This window comes from Watersipora subatra, chromosome 4, assembly GCF_963576615.1.
Source record: "Watersipora subatra chromosome 4, tzWatSuba1.1, whole genome shotgun sequence".
In the NCBI taxonomy this organism is placed as follows: domain Eukaryota; kingdom Metazoa; phylum Bryozoa; class Gymnolaemata; order Cheilostomatida; family Watersiporidae; genus Watersipora; species Watersipora subatra.
Genome location: NC_088711.1, coordinates 28,406,125 through 28,424,113, shown reverse-complemented (window position 1 = coordinate 28,424,113; position 17,989 = coordinate 28,406,125). Strand labels below are relative to the sequence as shown.

Below are 17,989 nucleotides of genomic sequence, written 5' to 3'. Positions count from 1 at the left end.
AAAATCAACAAAACTAAATTGCTGTTAAAACGCTCAGAAGAAAAATACGCGTCGACAGGACATCACTAGTTACTATCATTGCTATAGTTGATATCGACTATTGCGTCCAAGTTGCAGAGTAATGCGTCTCTATTCTGTCGATCCCTTTGCAACTATAGGCGTCATAATCGCACATTCGCTTGATCTGAGCGTTTTCTGCGATCAAGTTTTGTCAGTTTTAATCTTGCAACATCCTGGCAGTCAGACTACCTCAAACATTAAAAACAATCACAAATGACAGAAAAATACTGATACTTTCTGATAATATCTATTAAAACTTTGTGAGCTCATCTTTAAACATGTCTTATTTAGTCGTATCAGTTCTGCTTATTTATAATTATTTTTACAAATGATTTTCTGATCATTAATTTTATTATGGTTTGCTATTTTATCACTAAGTTACCATGAGACACGCATGAAGCGCATCATGCGGATTTGGAGTTGTGCACACATTGCGTTACCATGCGTATTAAGTGTTTCTATGAACACTCACATGATGTGGATTGACTCCGGCACCTTGTTGAAAAAAGGTAAGGAATCCAACGCTATAAGTTAATAATTTGCGACGCACGTGTTAGCGACGGAAATGCTTGAAACTCGATAGAGAAAAAACGACGGAAGTATTGAAACTGTTTAAAACTGAATAGCTGAGGCGGTATTTTAATGCGCATCATTCGCGGGTGCTGTTTCCATTATTCGCAAGCATGATGGATTCGACAAAGTTTTGCGCATCACAAAACTCACTTAGCTTGCAGATTTATGCCGTTTCCGTGATGTTGTTAACTTGCAGATTAGCTCAAATTTGTGAATCGTGCACGCCAGTGAAACAGTGCATATCAATAAATTTTAGTTAACATCAAAATGTAAAAGCCCTTATATCAGGGGTGTCCAAACTTTTTTGCAAAGGGTGCCAGATTTGGTGTGTTAAAAATTTAAGGGGGCAAACCTTGGCGGACGTTTTTTTTACATATAACAGCAATTAATTTAAATAGATTTCACTGAGCCAATCTGTGTTTCGTATTTGCTTTTTTATTTTAATTTCAGCTATCTTAAGCATGTGTTTTAGGTTCATTTGAAACATGCATATCAAAGGTCTGGCTCAATGGCAGTATAGCATTGATGCACAAGATGTCTTGTAAGTGAGAGTTCGATAGCTGTGTCCTCGTGTGACTATTATTTAAGTTCATAACCAAGAATGTCTTCTCACACATATAGGTCAACCCAAACCAGCTTAGCATTTTCTTACCCAAACTCTTGAATCTCCGGAAACTTGTCATTATTCAGTTTTTGTCAGTGATGTCGTAACCCGAGGCAATCTGTCCAATGATCCGAAGCTTTTAAACTTTTATTAAATATAAATAAACGTCCTCATAATACAATGATATTTGGTGAAACACTAGTAAAAAGTCAGGCAACCCACAGCAAATAGAAAAAAACAGTACTTTACCATTATTTGGACTAGAACTATAAAAGTTCAAACGATTATAAAAAACTCGTGCAAACATTTACAGTAGCATCATATCCATTGAGCACATGTTCATCATTTCATGACTCAAAATATATTGGAAAATTATAGTTAGAATCATAAAATTCTTTATTTGCATCACAATCATTTACATGTATGACCTACCAACAAACGAGTCGTATCGATTATTTTGCGATATCGTTCTTATAAAATTTGAAAAAAGGTATGTAAGGATATTTGAAAACTGTTACAAATGGAAGTGAAATTTCTGGTCAAACATCCTGTGCAATAATTAATTTGATTGGTTTGTGCTGTTACTTAAAAACAGTTTTTGTAAACAAAGCCATGTGATTGAGGAATTCTGACCGTTAGAGATTCTGACACACCCTACGCAATGCTGCAAAACAACCGTTAGGGTTCAAAGGGTTAATTCTACAGGCAAGCCAGACGTTATTGCTTTTATGACGGAGGCTGCAGGCTAGATGAAAATTGACCACGGGCCGCATTTGGATTTTTATACTTGTTGAAACATAAAAAATAAGAATCGGGCTGATAATCAAAGGAAGAACAATAATTCAACCTGAAAACAAACTTGGGCTAGGGAATAGAACATCCCATACCTTTACCTTAATAATGAGAACTCAGGCTAGGGAATGACTAGCCTAACCAACGAGAATTGCATGGAAAAGGAAAAGCATTTTTTGGCAAATCCTCAACACCATGAGTAGTTCATTACAAAGTACGCAGTCATTTAACAAATGTCAGCTATACCTGGTAACCAGCCAATAGGATTAGAACGCTGTTAAAACTCACCTTCTTCACACGATTCAAACTCGTTGCACAGGTTCGGACTATAACGGCAGCCTGAAATATTCAATATACAAACATCATAAAAGAATGCCGAACCTTTCTTTACACACATAATAACTTGCATTACATATTTGGGCCAACAATAGTTAAAATCTTGTCATAAAAATATTTGGAAACTTTCCAACAAGTTAGTTTCATATAATTAAAAGATAAATCTACACTATAATCTGCTTATTTATTTGCAAAAGAATTCAGAAATGTATCCAAAAAACTGATTACAGGTAACCAACCTAGATGGAAACCTTATTGGAGCCAAATCCGAGGTTTTCACAATTTGGGAAACAGTCAACATAACCATAACAAAAGCGCAACCATAACAAAATATATCTAAAATGTTATAACCAAACATGAACATGGGAATGTGTTGATATTTATGAAGGAGGGTGCGTAGCCTGTAGGGTTGATACCAACTTCGTAAATAGAATACATGCGTATAGATGTAATATGCCTAAAGAGCTGTACAAATGTTTTTCTTTCACACATGTGTTACAGTAATGATATTCAGGCAGCCGGCCCTCTAACCATATCACCATATATCAATAAGCTCACAGACTATGACAGTGTCATAAATCTGGACCTATCTCCACCTAGCATACATCCACAAAGAATTCGGCTCATTATTTTTAGTATGTAAGACCTTGTTAAGACGTTGAATGTATTTAGTCGGCCTAACAGAATCAGCGTTTATCGATAAATTAATGTATACAGCGAGTCTGGAGTTATATGTCTGTTATGTCTTAAGGTTCTTTGAATTATACCTTCACAACCCGCAAGCGTGTCGCTACGGCAACTATTTTGTTAGACTCTGAAGGCTTCAGCTCCTCAGGCTTGAAGGATTTATCACCTGTAATTACTATTGTAAAATTCTTGTAATGTTTGTTATCAGCCTCTTATTGGTAGCAAATCAAATAAAGCGAAAGACAATGAAATTCTCACCACAAGCTAAGCCAATCCCACGCTGTTACAGCTTTCCGATCGCGGTAGAGCGATTATAGTAAGAACTGACCATAGCTCTCACAAAAAACCGAGTGGGGCGCTTAATGTACAACCAAATTTCAACATCCAAAGTTTTTATATTGGTTTGGCACATCAAAACTATCATATTTCTCAGCAAATATTCTATTGTAATTGTAACTTGTATTATTACGTCCAAAACAGAAAAAGCATTGATGAATATTCAAAAGAAGTCGCTTTCTACAGTAAACCAAATGCATGATACAAAACTATGCAGAAAGTTAAAACATGAAAACTTCAATTATTTGTAAGACCTTTGGTAACAACAAGATAATCAGTATAACGTCTGTGTTGTTACTATATTTATGTATTAATTTATTATTTCTACATGCCTTTTGCTCTTATCAAATTGTAAAGTGTATAGACATTTCAATCTTCATATCTTAGAAATGATTTCTTAGATAATGAACCTGGCTGAAGTCATATGTATGTAGGCTACTTGCAAAATTGCAAGCTTTTCTAAAAGATGTCTGACCATATGTACATCAGATGTTCAGTGGATACATTGACCATATGTACATCAGATGTTCAGTGGATACATTGCCAAAATGATCAATCAGAATCGAACTAACAAAATTGCTATAACAAAACTTTGAAAAAAAATTTATTCTTAAAAAATATTCTTTGAAATATCTCTATAAAGGTTGCCAAAGTCATATAGTATAAAAGATGGTGATGAAAAATTTCACATAACTCGATGTTCTTATTAATTATAAAATGAGAAACTAGAAGAGCAAAATATTTAGAGAGTTTATGTATTATACTAACATTTGCTATTTATATTTAGCAAATGTTTAGAGAGTTGGCAATCTATGATGTCAACCTTGTGACAGAAACGCGTGGCCAATATAATATGATTACGGTTCCAGCAATAATCGGAGCTGATTAAGGGAGGTTCTATCGCCGTTTACCAGCTGACAAATATTGTGAATACAAAAGGTTCTATCACCAAGTATCAGCTGACAAATGTCATGACTTTTTTCATTTTTGCAAGATCAACTCTAGTGAACTCGGTGAGTAACTTCTATGACTGAAGCGTCATAGAACAGATTAAAATGTATCGATGATCAGCTGACAATCACGAAAACTTTACTTGAAACCGTTCTTGATCGATCTTTGACCGGATAGACTTAATACAGGTCAGCCAGTGACTATAACCTTTCAACATAAACTCTATCAAACTCACAGCTAATAGTTTAAGAGCTTCAACAAAGCTAATATGCGACAGCAATACCAACTTTTAAAATAACAACAAATAATCTGACCAAAGGTTGTGTTACACTGTTTCAAGTTTTAGTAGATTCAAACTACTGTACTAGCAAGCGAATGTGGCGTGGTAAAAGATCAGTCAGAGCGGATATGATTTCATTGCGTGCTGGCCGTTAAAAATACCTACTGAAGATAATACAATTAGATATAGTGCGTGCGTCATATGTAATCAGTCAGCAATATCAGACGGCTGTGAAGAGATGGATATTGACGCGCTAGCATTACGCCAGCCCTTACAGACTCTGTCACGCTTGAAAGAAAGCCTTTCAATATTTGTTCATAAAATTTACTACTCTACAGCTGGCTTCGTGAATAAAGCGCAATAGAAAAACATTGAGCCTTACAAAGAAAGCATTTTGTAAAGGCCATAATAGTAAACTCTTGAAATTGTATTTTCTGGATGTCCCTAACTCATGTAATGATGGTTCCCATGTGGTATACAGAGAAACTGTGCGATACTACCTGGCTGCCATTAGGTGGCAGCAAATGTCATCATTCAATATTTGCTGATGCGATATATGGTTACGGAACAAACATATTTCTGCCTACCGTCTCAAGGGAAAAGCGATGCTGTGTGGTGTGACATTAGCAACTGTGTTGGTTAAAATCAATATCTCTTACAGACGTCCCATAATTTTGGAATGCATGTTTAGACCCGAACAGCGCAATTGGATGAATCTCTTGTCGATTCGATTAAAATCTTTACAAAAGCCTTTGGCAAGCCCAACCCTTAGATGTCTATGAAAACATCGCATGTAAATCTGTAAGAAATCTGTAATCTGCATTGCAACAAACACCTGGAGCTTCAGACATTCTTGGTTTTTGTGCATATTTAAACAGTGAATTCAATGTTTCTAACATTTATTACTGGTTATTGACATTTCAACAGGTTATTGCAACATACAACTAAAGTGGTTGCAGACAAGAATAAATATACTGAAGTAGAGCTGAGAACAGATATAGAAATGAGAACAGATCTACGAATGACAATAGAAGATGCTAAAATGATAGTCGACTGGGTAGTAGGCCTATTAGAGAATAAGGCACGGCTTCAGGCGAATTCAACTCTGGAACAATATCAAAACTATGTGAACCATTCTTAGTGGAAAAATATTCCTGAGAAGCGTAAAATATGCTTTAGCATAAATAATCTTACAAAAAAATGCTGGATAATAATTTTGCATAAAATGTTATTTAAATGGCGATAAAGCTAGCAAATACTCAATATGAGAGCTGATACATATGCTGTTGACAAAGCTTGACATTAAGTTGACAGTAATTCATTGCTAACAATGTAAGTAGGTTCCAGCTACATAGTTTATTTCAGTTTCCACTTTACTAAATTCAGTAATGCATAATGCACATAACTTAATTTTTTACATAGTGTTGATTTTCATGCAATTTGTTTCAAAAGATTCTTAAAAACTACTTAACACTAACTATTATAGCCAATCAACATAGGAGACTGTCATGCAGAGTCACTAAAAAACCCAGAAATTAAGCCCAGGTGATAACATTGAACATAAAATGGAGACATGGTAAAACCCCTAATTGAACTCCACCTCTATTTGAACCCCGCCTCCATTTGACTGCCACTTTGACATTATTTGATCTTTACGAACCCATAATATCAAATGATCAGTGAAAAAGTGTCCACACAATCATATTAATAATAAATAGATTACATCAATAACAATTAATTCTCTCGGTGTCCAATTCCAAAGCTTTTCATTTTATTTTGGTTAAAATTTTGAAAGTAACACCATAGAAATCATTAACAACTGCCTAATAGCTGTTAATAGTAGTTCCATGTTTAACGCGGTCTAGATATTTCGATTACATGTACTGTATATAAAAAGGGTTTACATTTACGATGGTACAAAGGTTACGTTTAGCGAGCAAAACCTTTATACGTAGCAGTTGTGCTTAATGCTAAGCGGAAAAAGTTTTGCTCGACCAAAGATTTGTTTGTACGCTAATATTGACTAGTTCAGCAGTGCAGAAGAAGAGTTGAGGTCAGATGACATTGTGGTAGGTACTGCACAACAAGAAGACGTTCGTTCCATCGAAAGCAACAATCAGAACACAGCTATCCAAGCAAACAATAGGCCTACAAATATTTATGTTTTAAAAACGTTAACTTTTATTTCCGCATGTAATATAAGTATGGTTTGTTTACGTCGCTTGTTCATGAATATTTATATTTGTAGCATTTGATAGATTATCATTATATAACTTATAAATTTGCAGATTTTTAGCATATTATTTAATAGCATCCTTGTGGTTATCTCAACACGGCTTACAATGAATCGATGCTAATAACTCCACTTCTATTACGCAGAACAAGCTAGTTTTAGCTGCAAACTGTAGCAAATATATCAGTGAGTGCAATGAAATTTTATTTAACATTGTGAAATCCAGATGTAAAATAAAAATATGCCTTAAAATTTATAACGAAATAAAAAATTGAAAGCTTTAACAAATTGCAAGGCAAGGCACAGGCTATAATATCATCGCAGATTAATTGCAAACAATAGATAACAACTGGTAGAGATGTCTCTCGGCTTCCCAATGCATATTGTATTAATATATATTATATATTACAAAGATCTTCGACGAGTTAGAGCTAAGTTAGCACATTTATTGCCCCAAAACGTTTAACGTCACTCCAGCAGAACAAGGCAAAATATAGGCAACATTCGGTTAGCCCGTAAAGCCTCCATTTATCTGCCCAAAATTCTGATGAGCCATTTGAAAAACAGACCGCCAGCCTCTATTTGAACGCCATCTTTAATTGCCCCCCTCTAGAGAGAAAGGGTAGAAAAATAAAGTGCCATGGCATTCAATTAGAGATTTTACAGTAATACAAGTAAATAGTTCTACTAAATACATCGTAAAAATTATCAATGGATATTCTATTCTGAAAAAAATATCCAGTGCGCTACATGTGATTAGGGTTTCAAACGTTACAAAATTAGCTGACCTCGTGAGAGGTATTTAATACTCAGTCTAGCCATATAACAGAGGCTACTTGTTACAAAAGGGCGACCTAAACAGATCTCGGGCCAACCCCTGCATCAAGGGCAAATAATCTCACAAACTACAGTACATATAGGGCCTAATAGGTAAGATATTACTATAGCTTGTTCTAGAATCTAGTTGATTGAAAAGAATGAGTTTAGAGCTAATGTGATAGGTATGAGCAGGATGTGATAGATAACAATTACCGTACGATTTTGTAATGCAATATAGCAGTTTGAAAGGATAGTTTAACTGAGCCAATAAAATACAAGTCTAAAAATCCTACAACATTTTATTCATTGAAAGAAAAATTTACAAACTAAAATTAAAAAGCAGGAACAAATTCAAAAACCCAGATCAACCAATGGGAAGGTGATTATATTGACACGGGACTGCAGCAACTCTCATTCCTAAAGAATAGTAGGCTACTTCCTTAAAATGAAAATTTTAATTCAAAAATTTTATTACTTTTCATAGATATATTTTTTATAGACTTCCCACCACAAAAGCTTTCAATGGAGGTCTAAAAATTAGTACTTATATATTTTTCTTCTAGCTAGCGGTAATTACAGCATTGATTATATATATCATTGATTACAGGGAGTCATATTTGAAAACTGAAAAAGAAATTCCACAGAGCTGTTTTCACTTTGTATGAAAACCATTCACTTACCATATATAGTTTGAGAAGGAACCATGTCGAAAGAAGTAATAAGGATTAGCAAGCATAACACTTGAAAATTCCTATCCATTATATCCAGATAGTCTTCTTCGTAGGTAGTTTACTTTTCAGTCTAGCTAATTTAATTATTTAACCTACAAAACATTGTTAAATGTACATTTTAAAACATGCCATTCCATGTGAAAAATATAAAATCATGTTCACGTATTGAAAAAACATTTCACATAACAAGAATCCGAAAATATTACGAATTACGCAAAAATGATTGATACACACCAGTATACCATTTCTATAATACTGTCGTTCAGTGTCTATTCATGTTCGGCGTGTGGGTTCCTCGCCAGGCTTTTCAATTGGGGTAGTATCTCAGTTGTAATCAAGTAAACGATCATTACATTACACGGGCCTATTTATGTTACAGTTGCTGAAGAGTAAACCTTCGCTCCAGAGTTATGCCGTCAGATTTTAGTTATGATCAGGCCCTCATATAACCTAAGGGATAAATATATGTAGTGATAAAAAACACGCGTTAGGTATTGAAACACAGGCTATCAGTCAAAAGCTTTATTATACCGGAACCATGTGCGCAAACAATACAACGATATCTTCACCACATTTGATTTTCTTAGATTGTAAAATAGTGAAGATCCATACAACAGATTGTTGATCCAGATGTTGGTTAGTTGATGAGAAACTTCGGTAGACCGTAGCCGTATAGCTTCGCATGTGAAACTATACGGCTCTGCGGTAGAAAAATTCAGCTTGTAGTTTTTGCCGGTGATTTTGCTTTGCCTTATCAATTTAATTTGAACTTTTTACGATTGATATAATATTGTAACTTACTACATTGTCTAAACAAGTATATCTTTGCTATCATCAGTTTGCGGGTGTGATATTCTGTTTCGTTTGATTGGCTTTCTGTTTTGGCTTATTGAGGTGCTTTTCCATGATATTTGTTAGACGTGTTTTGACAATTGACCACTATATAGAATTGATTATTACGAATTTATACTTACGCTGTGATGAACGTTTGTGATGGTTTTTGGGTGTTTGGCAAATCTCTCCTCTATCCTCAGTGGCTTTACTGCCTCTACACAAGCTAAAGTTTGCGATAAAAAACTTATGACGTCGGATAAAAAGAAGTGTTTTAAGTTTATCGTAGCAAAATTTGTAATACTGTAGTTTGTACGTGTTTGTAAAATATACTAAAAACTTGTAACTGATTTCTCTGATAGTGTTTAATGAGGCTGAAACGTGCCCAAAACTGAATTTTTATTTATTTTTTGATAAATGGCACCAATTTTGCCTACCAATGAAAAAGCATCACGCTTTGAGTAGATATAGTTATGTTTTGGGATCTGCTTACGACACTTAACAGCTTACTGTGCTTTTATAGCTAACTACTGCAGATTAGGCAGTGGTTTGGAATGTTTTGTAAAAAAAGAACACAATTGTTCTTTAGACTTACCAAAGTTGACACAAACCAAGTCTGAATGATAGTCAAAGTTGATTGACAATAGAAAAGATCATATAGCTTGATAATACACGCTGTGATATAACAAATTTACATAACCCATATCATTGCTTTGGTGGTTTCAAATTATATCTTTTACTAAGAGATTAACATACTGATTGTGTGAAACGTCATAAAGCCATTATTTACCTACAGCTTCTGAACAATCAGTAACCATTCGCTATTTTGATGAATGATGTCAGAAAGCAAGCAGGAGAAAGTGTCTTTAGATCACACATGGATGGTATGCAGACTTCCTTGTTTGATATTGACTGGCTTGGATTGAAGCTATATCTTATCAATCGTTTTGGCGTTCTTCTATGTCACTAATATTTTTGCGGTCATTTGTTAGTTATTCACGTTTTATGTTATGGAAGCTTTTGTGTTGGTTTACTTTTGGTTTTAGTGGCTTGTTGCTTGAAGTTATTTCACTCTTAAAAAGTTTTAAATGTTGCTCGTGAATTATTTTGTTCATATCTTCTTCATTGAATTTTATCGCATGAAATCATTAGCTTCATAAGAGTTATTTTTCTGCAGATTCATCTAGAATACCATTTATTTGGCTATTTGTTGCAGGTGAGACCATGCACCGTCTATGAGGAGGAATACAAGGAGTGCAGTAGTAAGTGGACATACATGATATATATATAAACCTTATTGTTCATGCTAAATGTTATATTAAAGAATGTATACTCATTAATATTACATTTAATGTCTTATATTGGCTTTATACACATAAAGCAGAATACTGCTATAGTGTACTTTTTACAAATCTGGACTTTTCATTAGCATCACAAATATTTTGCCAAATTGCACAGTTGACTTCTTGCCCTTTATGACCTTTGGAGTCGAGCATTTTATTGGTTTAATAAGTATTGAGTAAGGAGCATTTGAGTATGGTCCATCTTCAGTTCATCTCCAGCCCATTCTAAATAGAAGAACTGATGATGACTCGGACATTTTATCAATCCGTGTGAAATATGAGTAGAAGATTAATAAGAACGATTCTCTTAACGATGAATTAGTCAGATGCATATTGGCTACTAAATAAATAAATCTACAGTCAAACCTCTATGTGCCATCACCTCAGCATATACATTTTCCAACCCGCAATTCATCGTTGGGTTCTATACCCAAAGAGTTTAAAGCAGGATGTTCAAATTTATTGAAACAGTTTTATGAGTGAAAATAAAGACACTGAAAAAATATCAAACCAAGATGTAAGAGATAGAAAGATATATAAAACTATATAAGCTAAGTTAGCCTAAACTTCATCCTAAGTTACAGGAAGTTATACAGCATGTGTCTAACACTACCTTACGTTATAGAGCATGTGTATAACACTACTTTACGTTATACAGCATGTGTCTAACACTACCTTACGTTATACAGCATGTGTCTAACACTACCTTACGTTATACAGCATGTGTATAACACTACCTTACATTATACAGCATGTGTCTAACACTACCTTACGTTATACAGCATGTGTCTAACACTACCTTACGTTATACAGCATGTGTATAACACTACCTTACGTTATACAGCATATGTCTAACACTACCTTACGTTATACAGCATGTGTATAACACTACCTTACGTTATACAGCATGTGTCTAACACTACCTTACGTTATACAGCATGTGTCTAACACTACCTTACGTTATACAGCATGTGTCTAACACTACCTTACGTTATACAGCATGTGTATAACACTACCTTACGTTATACAGCATGTGTATAACACTACCTTACGTTATACAGCATGTGTCTAACACTACCTTACGTTATACAGCATGTGTCTAACACTACCTTACGTTATACAGCATGTGTATAACACTACCTTACGTTATAGGGCATGTGTCTAACACTACCTTACGTTATAGGGCATGTGTCTAACACTACCTTACGTTATACAGCATGTGTCTAACACTTCCTTACGTTATACAGCATATGTCTAACACTACCTTACGTTATACAGCATATGTCTAACACTACCTTACGTTGTACAGCATGTGTATAACACTACCTTACGTTATACAGCATGTGTCTAACACTACCTTACGTTATACAGCATGTGTCTAACACTACCTTACGTTATACAGCATGTGTATAACACTACCTTACGTTATACAGCATGTGTCTAACACTACCTTACGTTATACAGCATGTGTCTAACACTACCTTACGTTATAGGGCATGTGTCTAACACTACCTTACGTTATACAGCATGTGTCTAACACTTCCTTACGTTATACAGCATGTGTATAAGGTAATAAATATGTAAACGATTATTCTTATGTGTGGTGCAGGTAGTTAAGTGGTGCAGATAGTAGTGTACGCTCTTCACGAGGAAAACAAATATGCCAGTTTGATGCCTGTGTGATGCAATGTTTTTTTCTTGTTTGCATGGCTCTCATTATAATAAGGTTTTATTTTTTAAGTAAAATTCATTTTTTATTATTAGTTTTTTGTGTATCTCAATATAATATATTTATTTTAAGGCTAGGTGTATGTATTGTATGTGCTACTCCAAATACTCATCGTTATCACCAGTTTATGAACTCAAAAATAAACCGGAATTTGCACTCCGACATACAACAATTTTTGACGCAATGAAGCGAAGGGGCTCCCTCTGAGATTCTGATACTTTGATAGGCTCCTGGTAAGCTGAATGCAAAACAGCCTATAAACAGAGAATGTAAAATGATTAGCTTCACATCTTGGTAGCGACATAGACCTAGACATAGACCTATCAACTATACGTATAGTTAATAGGTAGCGATGGGAACTATGGTCATGGAACATGGTAGATTTATACAATGTAGTTGATGTTTGGTTTGGTGGTAGCAGTATTTTGACACGTAGTAATAACAGTAAAGAAAGTACAGAGTCATTGTATTTGGTACAAATAACCAAATATTTGATGATGCACAGTAAATAAGGGTAGATACTTCAAAGAAGAGCGATAGCCCTAAAGTAACTTCCAACATAAGGCTCGGCAAAAATGAAGATGTTTGGTCTCATGCTACCTCCATCACATATGTCTAGCAGTATAAAACTAAAGTATGGTTTGCTGTTAATTGTTATAATACTTTGACACTCGCTAGGTGTGACAGCAAGATTTCACCAAAACTATGTCTATGGAAGAAAATTGGACTGCCAGAAATGGTATGATGATTGGAAGTCTTGCGAGAAATATTTAAAGTCTGGAGATTCTAAACATTTAGTAAGCCTATCATTACATGCACTGCTTTCATGAATAACGATCATTACACGCATTGCTTTCATGAATAACGATCATTACGCGCACTGCTTTCATGAATAATGATCATTACACGCACTGCTTTCATGAATAACGATCATTACATGCACTGCTTTCATGAATAACAATTTTGAATGGACATGTTTTGGACAGTTTAGTTAAAAACTCGATTTAATATAAATATATAGTGTCGCAGCCATTTCCATTCGATATTTTGCAAAGATTGTCAATCTTTCTGTCTACTTTCACGACATAAAGATGTAGTTGCGTCAAAATTTAAGTTGATCTTAAAAGAAAGCATTTTTTTTTCTCTATCAGTTGATATGTTGTTTGTTGTGTTACGCGATCGCATTGCCAAAATATTTGAAGATTAAAACCGAAAAAATCTGATCGCCGTAAAAACGCTCAGGCCACAAAAACGTGCCCAGCCTCGCCAAAAATGATGTCACGCGTTTGGCAACCTGTCTCTATCTCTCGTATTCACATCGGCTATTTGCGATAAAAGTCTAGTCTTACGCGGCTCTATTGGCATATATCTTATTTTGTATTTGCTCATGTTGGCTAGAATAAAATTTTAAATCCTGCTACAGATGCATTATTATGAATGTTTAAAAAGCCTCAAATAACGAAAATTGAAAATTTGTTCTACTCACTTTCTCCAAATGTTGTGTAAACATTTGGGTACCGACTACCAATTCTACCGGTCTACGGTAATTCTGTCAAGTCGCTTTTGTAGAACGCGGTCTTTGTATCAGCACAGTTCTGCATCTACCCATACAAACGATATACAGCCTCCCATAAGCCCCGCCCACATTATGTCGCCTATTACCTATTGCCTACGTACTCGTTTCTTGCTAGTAGTATTCTTACCGAATACTAGCTAAGTGAAATAAGCAAGCCACCTCTTTGAAAAGAATATAGACAGGGATAGAGTTTTAAGAATGAGAAGTCTGCTGCAAACTGGATTTGAACTCACATTCTCCAGTTCTGCGGACACCCATATACCATATCCGATTCACTACAATATTCTGCAAATCATGTTTTGCATTATCTTCAACAATATTATTTTATTATATAATTTTTACAAGCAAAAATATTTTCATCTCAGCATAAAACTTTTATTAAAAATATTCATCAAGTCGTGGCCACTCACATAGTATTAGCTGATACAATAAGACAAATTCATCTACTGCAACAAACTCAAACAAAACATCATGGCTTATGCAGCACGCATTCAAGTCTCTCTTTCCACTTTATGGCAGTTTCCACACTGACAAAGCTTCTTCGGCTGGTGGGACGACATAAACATTCTGTAATCAGTAAAAAAAATGCAATAAATATGTCATTCTAAAGCGTATCTATTGACAGCTTCCAAATTGGGAGTTAAATAGATTGCGAGTGTAATTTTAAAAACGAATAAACATTTAATAAAGGCACAAGTACGCCAAGCCAACGATTCGAAGCTTTGGTTCTGGAAATTAAAGATTTGCAATGATCAATCGATTTTACCCACTTCCTACGAGTGAAAATAATTTGTAATCATGACTCTAATTTACCAAAGAAAATTCGAAAAAAATATTACAGCTAGGTAAAACGGCAGATAAGCTATGAAACGATGATTGGAGATAGCAAAGAATTATCATTTTATTAATTAGTATATGTATTTATGACTATAAAAAATATTACACTTACTAAAGTATAGAAGACTCTAAGTTAATTTACCTCCATTCTGTCTTCTTCTGCAGCAAAACGCTGCTGACGCCTGTCAGCTTTGGCCATAGGCTGTCTACTCTAAGCTTTTACTAAAAGTTGCTCAGATAACTCTGAGTAGCGGTCGCTCGAACTTGAAGCCATTTTAAAACTATGGGTAACTTAGTAATTGTTGAAACGCGTTGAATCAGTAACGAGTAATGAGATCTAATTAGGAGAATCTTCGAGATCACAGACAACGCGTTTTACGAGTGATAACATTTATTACGGCCTATATAAAAATTTCGCACGCATGATTGGCTAACGAATCGACCTCATATTTATTGCTCGTGGTTTCGTTTCAGATACCTTGCTTGTGACGTCACGAAATAGGCACCCACTGGAACGTGAGCTTTTTAAAAGAGGGCCTCATTCAAACGCATATATCTCTGGACAGGGTTGGTCTACAAAGACAAAAATGGCATCATATTGTAGCTGATGTTTTAGCCTTTTATGGGTCCTAATTTCATTTTTGACGCAACTACATCTTTAAAAATGTTAATCAAGCTTGGCATCTGGTCGTAGTTACATGAAAATATTATTCAAACGCCAACCTGTTATGTTATCCGCTATTGTAAATGCAAGAAAATCTGTTCTGACAGTTAACCGGCGCTGTCAGTTAACCGGTGCTGTCAGTTAACTGGTGCTAACAGTTAACCGGTGCTGTCAGTTAACCGGTGCTGTCAGTTAACCGGTGCTGTCAGTTAACCTGTGCTGTCAGGTTAACTACTGGTTTGCTGTCTACAGCTTTATGGAAGTTCACTGTATGATTTCATGCAGCTCTAAATGAGCACCAAGTCTTAAGGATCTCCATACGGCAATCAAATCAAACCTTCACAAGTTTATTTAAATCGAAGCGAATGAAGTATAAACCAAACTGCAAAATTAATCTGGTTCTTGTTACTTCCTTCGTTCCTGTCGAGACATTTGCTCTATTGCATTCTAAATTATGATTAACTCGACCATTTGTGGAAAAGTAATGACTTTTTTCGCTAAAAATCAATTGTCCAATCGATCACGAGCTTCAGCTGAATTTATCCTAACCAAATATTGCTTGACTGGAAGCTTGTGCTTGAAAGCTTCTACTCTTGGGTTACTTTGGCAGCGTTTCCAAGCTGAAGCTTCTCATGTCAAAGCATCAGTTTGGCTGCCATTCCTTTAGTTAGCACGATTTCCTATTGCGGGTTGCTACCATTCTAATATTAACACAGTTACAAATATGTTGTAGTATCCAGAGGCAGGATAGCGAATAGACCCCGTAGATTATTGTACAAAGACTGTACACCATTATGTACATTCCAATTAATGCTGTGTGATATCTTTTATCACTTTTGTGGAAGATCTCATAGAAAGTTGTTCGTTTTTTATAGAGGCTTCTGCAAAAAATATTCTGTTTGTATTAAAATGTTGTCGAGGTCAAATATTCCTGTCATCCAATAGTAGATAAAGAATAAGTTTAGTTGTAATCAATGATGTAAACTCCACCACATGGTTTCTCTACTCGTCGTAACTAATTTGCATTTTTCTTTTGTTTTGTAGACCGGAATCATAGAACATGAAAAAGGAAGGCGCGCACGGCGGCTGGAGGCCGCTGCAAATAATACAGTTTGGGAGTATCGGTCTAACCCTCCGACAGATTGGACCAAACCACTTCCTGATGATCTCAGGCTAAAGCAAAGCAAACATGCCGATAGATTCGTATTATATGAACAAGCAAATAAAAGCAAATCGTCGCAGTAGTAGTTAGGCAAAGGATCGCTGTTGGAGCTCAGGCTATAGATATATTGATTGAGATTGATGGATGAATTCATTGATGAGTTAAGATGCATCGTCATAGCAGTTTTCTTTTTTTGTCTATTAGACTTTTTGTCTATTCAGACAAGGTTCTTCGTATCAGCGATACGAGACAACAAGACGGCTCGATTTAAAAATGGATTCGATTTAAGAACTTACACAAATTGTAGTAGATTTTATCAGAAAGTATCGGCATTTTCTATCTGTGATTGTTTTCGATGTTTTAGGTAATTTGTGCTGACAAAACCTGATCACGGTTGAAAAGCTCAGAAGAAAAATACATGTGAAATGAGGTCACTAGTTGCTACAGTTAATATCAGCTATTGCGTTCTAGCTGCGGAGTTACGCGTCTCCTTTCTGTCGATCTCTTTGAAACTGTAAACATCATAATTACACTTTTGATTGATCTGAGCGTTTTAGCCGCGATCAAGTTTTGTTGATTTTAATCTTGAAACATCCTGGCAGTCAGGTCACCTCAAACAACACATATGATTGCAAATGATAGAAAAATAGCATTACTTTATGATAAAATCTGCTAACATCTTGTATAAGTTCATCATTTTATAGGAGCTCATATTTTGCTGCTTCTAATACAAACCCTAAACGCTATGTTTGACTGGTGTCAAAGCGTTCACACGGTAAAGATGCTCAGGCCAGACAGACATGGTTTTACCTTTTGAAAACAGAACTCTAATTGCAAGCTGCTTAAACATTAAAAGCTATTTTTAATTTATAAGAATACAATAAATTAGCAACATGGGTGTACTTCTAAGTCTGGTGTCTCAAGTCTGATTATCATTCATTAATCTCTCCATTCAACAAGATTGATTTGTCAATATGTACTGCGAACCAGGTTTCCTACAGGAAGTAGAGTTTGTGATTCGTGATCCTTGGTGTAGTCACTTCATGGTTGACATGTATAATTTCTCTTCGGAACTGCATATTGCTACTATTCTATGGTGTATAGAGGTGGAACGAGACACGAGACGTCTCGAGTATCGACCTGTCTCGTCTCGTATCGGTCTCGTCTCGACTTAACTATTGCCAAACTCGAGACAGGAAATAGAACTAGAGCGCCTGCGCACGGTTGTTAAAACATGGTTTCTTGCGGTAGCAACAACTCCATATATTGTAATGGATTGCGGGCAACTGCCTTTAAAGTTATACCCAGTCCGTTACTACCTGTTGCTACTGATTATGTTGGCCACTGAGTCTAATCATGTAGTCCGGACAACGGCCCTGTTATTTTTTAGTTCGGTTCTGTGTCCTTAAAACAGATACCGGGTCGTATCTAATTACTCTTCGGAT

General features: G+C 35.4%; 2 protein-coding genes across 3 annotated transcripts in view; one reads left to right on the top strand and one right to left on the bottom strand.

Moving 5' to 3' along the window:
• LOC137393302 (receptor-type tyrosine-protein phosphatase N2-like) overlaps window positions 1-8,765 on the bottom strand; it is a 79,397-nt gene extending 70,632 nt beyond the window's left edge. The window contains exons 1-3 of one of the 2 annotated variants that reach the window (XM_068079789.1): window positions 8,637-8,765; window positions 8,352-8,494; window positions 2,318-2,368 (exon numbers count right to left, since the gene is read on the bottom strand). In XM_068079789.1, the coding sequence (XP_067935890.1) occupies window positions 2,318-2,368; window positions 8,352-8,430 (130 nt within the window). In that variant the 5' untranslated portion in view covers window positions 8,431-8,494; window positions 8,637-8,765. The remainder of the gene's footprint in view (window positions 1-2,317; window positions 2,369-8,351; window positions 8,495-8,636) is intronic. The other variant, XM_068079790.1, reaches the window with a different exon arrangement.
• Window positions 8,766-9,073: 308 nt separating this feature from the next.
• On the top strand, window positions 9,074-17,453 carry LOC137394596 (synaptic plasticity regulator PANTS-like). The gene is made up of 5 exons (XM_068081329.1): window positions 9,074-9,137; window positions 10,030-10,117; window positions 10,450-10,495; window positions 12,984-13,102; window positions 16,427-17,453. Exons 2-5 carry the CDS (start codon window positions 10,067-10,069, stop codon window positions 16,625-16,627), a joined length of 417 nt encoding a protein of 138 aa, XP_067937430.1. The 5' UTR covers window positions 9,074-9,137; window positions 10,030-10,066; the 3' UTR covers window positions 16,628-17,453.
• The last annotated feature ends 536 nt before the right edge of the window (window positions 17,454-17,989 follow it).